The sequence below is a fragment of the Pygoscelis adeliae genome, unplaced genomic scaffold (genome assembly GCF_000699105.1).
Source record: "Pygoscelis adeliae isolate BGI_AS28 unplaced genomic scaffold, ASM69910v1 Scaffold166, whole genome shotgun sequence".
Lineage (NCBI taxonomy): Eukaryota > Metazoa > Chordata > Aves > Sphenisciformes > Spheniscidae > Pygoscelis > Pygoscelis adeliae.
The window spans coordinates 6,983,338-6,990,623 of record NW_008825156.1 but is presented as its reverse complement, the minus strand read 5'-3'; the positions used below and the strand labels follow the sequence as shown (position 1 = coordinate 6,990,623).

The 7,286-nt window shown below is 39.4% G+C and overlaps 1 protein-coding gene across 1 annotated transcript in view; it reads left to right on the top strand.

Annotated features, from left to right (window-relative positions):
- The first annotated feature begins 6,951 nt into the window (after positions 1–6,951).
- Positions 6,952–7,286, top strand: part of EIF4G2 (eukaryotic translation initiation factor 4 gamma, 2) — a 14,894-nt gene continuing 14,559 nt past the window's right edge. The window contains exon 1 of the mRNA XM_009328624.1: positions 6,952–7,240. Coding sequence (XP_009326899.1) covers positions 6,952–7,240 — 289 coding nt within the window. The remainder of the gene's footprint in view (positions 7,241–7,286) is intronic.

Sequence of the window (7,286 nt, the reverse complement as noted above, 5' to 3'; positions counted from 1 at the left end):
CTTACTTGTATTTTTTCACTTAAAAAAAATAAAAACCAACAAAAACCAAAACAAACAAAAAAGCAAAACCAAAACCACTTCCTTTTACCAAAGAAATCCAGGAAAAAATGCCCCAGTTGGAGATTCTTCTGATTACAGGTATTTTACAATAAGCATACATACAGCTTACCTCCCCCCCACCCCCCTCATTCATCTTGCAACCCTTCATGAGATCGCTCCCCAACCATAATATAGCAATTCCTGCTATTCCCGCAGCTGCATGTGAGGCTGTTGCCAGGCGGCAAGGCCATACTAGCTCAGAACTTGCAAAAGAACTAAGTTTTCCTAATCTTTTCTTTTCAGGCCTTCCATTTTTACTCAAAATTGCACAAGAGAGAATGCAGACAAATGGGATCATGTTATTCAAATACACCTCTTAAGTCCGTTTTACCTTTTTTTTGTTAATGATTATTCATGTCCTAAGTTCACTAAACTTCTGAAGCTGGCTAATGGGAAGTAATTCTGTGGTGCTGAAATGGCTTGTATTGCCCCAGAGAATTAAATATTTTCAATCCACAGAACACATTTAACGTTTTCATAGAGTGGTTTGGGTTGGAAGGGACCTCTAAAGGTCATCTAGTCCAACCTCCCTGCAATGAGCTGGGACATCTTCAACTAGAGCAGGTCGCTCAGAGCCCCGTCCAACCTGACCTTGAATGTTTCCAGGGATGGGGCATCCACCACCTCTCTGGGCAACCTCTTCCAGTGTTTCACCACCCTCAGCGTAAAACATTTCTTCCTTATATCTAGTCTGAATCTACCCTCTTTTAGTTTAAAACCATTCCCCCTTGTCCTAGCGCCACAGGCCCTATTAAAAAGTCTGTCCCCATCTTTCTTATAAGCCCCCTTTAAGTATTGAAAGGCCGCAATAAGGTCTCCCCAGAGCCTTCTCTTCTCCAGGCTGAATCACCCCACCTCTCTTGGCCTTTCCTCATAGCAGAGGTGTTCCATCCCTCTCATCATTTTTGTGGCCCTTCTCTGGACCTGCTTAAGTTTTACTGTATGACATAAAATCATGCCACATGAAGCCAGAAATACCTACTGGTTAATAAAAGCTAGCTTCAGAGTCAGATCTAGCTTTCTTTTTAACATCTGAGCGTCTTCAGATGTTTGGCCTGATTTAAGTCACGTTCTGATAGTGGTTTCGGTTCTCTTCTCCCGTCTCTCTTCCCAAAGTAGGTATAAGCAACAATTTGGGTACAAATGGGAAAAAGCCTCCTTTACACAATCTTTTTAGAAACCAAACTGATTTCACCAAAATAGGAAAAAAATTACATAATTTCAATCAGTAGCTACACTTACTTTAAATGGATTAAGGACTGAAGAATGCCAATATAAAAATACTCTACAGAAATGCAAAACAATTTTAACACATTGTAAGTAGACTGGATTTAATAAAGGGAACCATAGGTTGGACAATGGAAATGCTGTTTATTGCAATCTAATGGTTTAATGTTCTTGAACCTATTTAAAAATATAGGTTTGTAATAGCATACTCATATGTACAAGTAATCATCTTTTTATATTAAGGAAAGGTTTTGAACTTTTCAGACAGTTAACAAGGGAAAACAGAAGGACTTCACTGACTTCCAAAAGGTTAACCTGGATTTATAACTATTTGCCCGATTTCCCTGTATTTTTGCTTCCTCTTGATGACTGAAAATACTAAGTAGCTTTTCCTCACCCTTTTACTAGCTCAAGGGGATCTTTGATCCCTAAATAACAGAAAATCTGTCCCTCACTGAAACCTAACAGAGTATTAATGCTATCCTTTGTCATTAATAGAAATTATATTAACAGCCACCGCTGATAACTATTATATGTGAATATTACCTTAAACTGTAAGAAGACACGCTACATTTTTGCCCATGGAAAAGTAAGGCAAACAGCAAGGAGTAGCTCACTACATCCAACAAAAGCCCTTTTCTACAAGCAACTAAAAGTATATACATGTTCTGTGGTGTACTCCTAGTGTTTCCTAAACACACAAACTGTGACACAGCATCTTCTGCAATGAAAAAGATAATACAAAATTATTTTGATAATACCAAGTGCAGTATTTTAATAATAGTAAGTAATTTCCTACCCATGCTTCCGAGTTAATCAATAATATATTTTTATAAAGATAAGAGTAATGCAATGCAGCTATAGGACACTGATGCTCTTCCAACTCAATCAACTGTAATTTGTGTTCAGCTCCAGTAGGTGTTTATGTATATAAGTATTTCATATAGAAGATGACTGGCCCAAATCCACTGAAGCAGGCAGATTACACTGGAATCAAGCCAATACATTTTAAAACTGATACAAGGATTACTACTTCTTAAACACCATACAATTAAACCACAGAACTCACTAAGACATGATATCGGAGGGGCCTAAAAGTTGTCAAAATTAGACATTAACATAGAAAATTGAAATACTAATAACTACAAAAATTACAAATTATAGACATGCTTTAAGTTAATTCAAACATGAATTGGTAGTGGTTAGGAGAAAGAAAAGCTCTTCTCTTAGCAAATAATGAAAATGATAAATTTTAAAGCTTTCTTACCTTATTGTAAAGCTGGTGCTAACCAATGTCAGAAACAGAACGCTGCAGTACAGCACACTCTCTCTGCTGATGCTAAAGAATATTAACAAACTTGTCATTTTAGAAGACTAGAGAATGTAAAAATTTGCAGCTTACATGTTTCATTGAACTAGACCTGCTGAGAAGACAGTCACTGTTGGGTTTGGTTTTTGTTGTTTTTTTTTTCCCAAACCATTCTGGGAATACATATGCAATCTTCCCCTTTGAAAGTTATGATGATTATGCATTAGTACAATTATATCAGCTAAAAATATTCACTGTTCTAAATAGGACTCTGAAAGCAAAGCAAGCTGTACTGTTACGGGCATTGCCTCACTTTCCTTAGTTGCCTGTATAAACATTCACTGATGAAGTATCAATATCTCTGACACTTGAGTATTTTAGGCAGTTTCCACTGGCTAGCTATGAAGTCACACCCCAAATATCTTTCCAAATTTCTGACAAAGAACCACCATAAGAGTCCTGTGCAATTGTAACTGCCAGACTAATTGTTATACTTAAGAAATCTAGCAAGTCTTCAGGGTCTTAAATAGAGAACAAGGAGGATTTTTATTTTTTTTAAATATATCTGATAAAGTATAAAGGACTGGTTCTGAGCAGCAGGAAATCCAGGTGCTGAGTTAAGGAACAGCATTTCAGAAGACAACTAGATGAAAGCAAAATTATTGGTTTTATTAGACAGAAGACTCACTGAAATCTACTTCAAAGGATTTTCCAAAGAAAGGGAAAAGAGAAGTGACCTCCCAGGTAGTTAGAAGTCCACCACTGTTTAGAAGGGTTGGAATGCTCTTGCCTCAGTGAGTATTGTTAAATCAGCCTCACTAAAGGTCATGTCTAGAGATATTCAGAAGTTTTATACCAATAAATACTCTGCAAATTAAAATCCTGTAAAGAACAACTACAAAACCTTCTACAACACTTTCACACCGTCCGTGCTGTATTGTACAAATTAGGCACATTACCTATATATTAGTGCATTTTTCCAAAAGACAATGCAAACAATTCTTATAATAGTGCATCTGCACTGTATAAATGGGTTTGCCATTAAGAGCATTCTGCTTCAGCAGAAGTGCAAAAAAATTGTTTAAAAGAAAAATATAGGTGTGTTTTTCAGTTTGGGTTTGGGTTTTGTTGAGTTTTTTTCCCCCAGGCCTTTTTTCTACAGTACAGCTCTCCTTGAGAAAGACTTCTATCACAGGAAAAACTATATGAGTACATTTGGTTAAACGCTTGTGCCAGCTGCTTCCTTCATGGAGTGGGTCAGGAACTATATATACATGGCTTTGGAGAAAAATGAGTCTCACTTGTAAAGGCAGGCAGAAAAACTCTTTGGAAAGTAAGAAGGTGCAGGAGGTGATTATGTTGGAGAAATTAGCATGGGGTAAATTAGGGTGTGAATTTTCAGTGAATTACTTCCTCTGCAGTAATTCTCTACATGGATGCTTTGGTTCATATTATATGCATGTCTATACTACATTAATGGGGCACTCTGCATAAAATCCAACCTAGCCAGATCCACAACCAGTACAGTGATGAGATGCAGTATTTACTGGAGATGGTACAGCACCACACTGCCACAGGTACCCTGTCATCAGGACTCTGTCTGGAATCTCCACCCAGCAGGGCTCAGCTTTGTAATCACTGCAATACAACCTACTACACAGGATAAGTCATGGTGATTCCAGCTTGGCAATAGTAAGGAAAAACTCCTATTTCTGTAAAGCTCCTTTCCTACATTTTGTGGGTTGTTTTGGTAGACAACAGCAGCCAGTCCAGGTTCTGAGCTATGCCATATGCACAGCAAGAGGCATTCCTCTTCCTCTCAGCCAGATGCTGCATTTGTGGCAGCAACTCCTGTTTCTGTGCCACACAGTCTGCAACACTGTAGATTCCTCACGACACTTTACAGACAACCCTTCTCCTCCAAATAACCAGTGGCAGTGCACTCAAGTTGGAATTATGCATAGATTCTGCAAGTTCAGACTTGCAGAAACAAATCCAGAAGCACCACTATGTCAATTGTAAAACAGCTTATTTGAATTAAAGCATCACTGGTGTTCAGAGGGGGGGGGGGGGGGGGGGGGGGGGGGGCGGATTTGGACAATGCACTAAGGTGACTGATGGGTGCAAGGTGATACTGAAATTGATAGCTATTAAACTGTTGCTGTTTTTTTTTTTTATTTTATTTTTTGTGTGGAGTCAAGGGGACAAATTGAAAAACATTCTTTAGGTAAATTTGTTACTGAATAATCATATAAACAATTGGGCTGCTACATTCTCAGACATGAATAATGGTGTCTTCCGCATTAGTTTATGGAATTTAAGAAGTAGGTGAGATGTATAAAATAAAAGGCATTTCACAATCTTTTTTGTCCTCTGTACTACAGTTCATTGCCTTCATCAATTGTAGTAGTGCAGCTGGTCTATGAGGCGGACAAAGTGTGGCACAGATGTGAAGGAAAGCTATGAGCAGCCAAGCACAGAAACTTCTTAGGTCCCACCTGCCAAAGTCAGTGTGAGCTATGGAATAGCATATATCCTGCTGGTCTTAATATAATGCAAGATTGAGTCCCAAAAAAACAATCACAGTTTTAAGAAAACAGTGATCATTTGCTACTGTTCTCTTACTGACCAAATGCTGGTTTTTTTTCTGTTGTTATGGTAATAAGTATTTTAAAGTATGCTTTAAAATAAACAAAAAAGGTGATACTTTAGTCTTTCAATATGTACCTACCATGTTTTGCAGGTTTTCCATTCTCTTCTCCCCTTCCCCCCCCTCCCCCCCCAAGAAAGATAAATTCTCCTTAATTTTCACTTGTGGGGTCTCTGCCCTAAACAGTGTTGGAATGCTTATGCTGGAAACACTGCACGAGGATATTCTGTCATTCAATGCAAAACAAAATCCCTGCTTTCACTTCAGTTTTTAAGATTTGCAAGTATTTTTATTACCCTTTTTACTCTGAGAACGTTTATTTCAATAATATTAACTGGTTTTAATATTGGATTAAATCTTGTTGGCTTTGCTGTTGCCTCTGTGCCCATTGACCCTTTCTTTCAAACTGGATTCCATTGATTTAAATGGAGTTCTGCACAGTTCTATTCTTGCTGATTCACATGTAAGGTCCAAGCTCTTGCAGTAATATGAATATTGATAAATGCAGGGAAGTGTCATTATATAAAAATTCTGGTATGACAAGTACCTGTCACAGTTATGTTCACCCTTATGCAACATGTATGTGCTCAAAACTTATTTTCAGGTAGTTTATTCAAGATTTTCCGTAACACAATCTGATCGGCAAACTGGCCTTAATGCTTATGGGTATGAGATGGGGAAACCTATCTTGAACAAACTTCATCCCAGATAAGATGTGACATAAGAACTCCTGTATGACGGCATCCTTTAGGCCTTATATAACCCTTGTGACACTGTGGCACACTGTGTTGAAAGCATTAGGAATGAGGTTGGCTCCGGGAAACTGGAAGTTCTGTAATAACCTTTGTTTGGACGTGCCGTCTATACACTTCAAGAGTTATTACATGTATCACTTTCTCCCAGTCATCTGAATTATGAGTCATGCAAACCGAAAGCAGAAGGCGTATGTGTGAACAAAGCAGATGTGGATGTTTGTGGAGTTTGTTGTCAGGTTTACTTAGCTCGTTTTCTGTCCTACCCCATCTAGGGCAAGTAAATTTGATTCTTTGGCGAGTCCAGGTAGCTGCTACCTCAGCGACAATCTGGGACTGAGACCTGACTGTTAAAGGATAAAACCTCACACTGGTAAGTCTCTGGAAGTCTCCCATGACTCAAACTTCCACGTACAGCTAAAAGCCTGGCCATCTTTGTTTTGTTTAACTGAGCAGGAGCAAGAAAACCCCACCAGCTGTGTGCTTAGCATGATAAATATATAAAAATGTCTCTCGAGAATCCTGGTTGTCCATGGGTTGCCTGCAAGATGCCCTGCCACAGACAGGCCAGTTAGTAGCTAAAAACACATGCAGAGATAGAAATAGTTTCCAAACCCAGAAAGCAAACCTGAAATTGGATCTGTACAGACAGGCTCTTGGAGCTCAAATGGCAAGTCTCCTCCTTCGGATCTGATTGCAAGCTCAGGACCACAGTCTATAATCAGCTAATTTTTCACCTCAACCAAATTTGAAATGTGGTCTGACTGAAGGGAAACCTAGGCTTAAATAAATTTATTAAATAAAAACAAAACAAAACACCTTGTAAGATTACATATATATTAAACTATCCTTCTATGAACGTGACAGAATCAACTCTAACTCACACCCTAGGCCTCTAGAACTGTGGCTCTGTGATGGCTGAAGCACAGGAGCAAACACCGAAGGTAAGAGGCAGCCAAGCTGCCACCATTAATCTGATACGCCACTTGCGCAAATTTCCCTTGCCTCCTAGGCCCTACCGCCAACCATGTGGCGTAACAGATTTCGCGAATACGGATGCTGCACTGCGGCGATGGCACAGTTCAACCAAACTTCCTCCCTCCTCCTCCCACTTCGACGTTAAGGCCACCCCCTTTCTCGGTTGTGATTGGCAAGACGGGCGGAGCCCTTCGCGGCGATTGGCGGCTGCTGGAGGGAGGTGGGGTAGGTTGCGTGAAGGGTAATAAAGTTAGTGGGGCTGCCTCGGTGC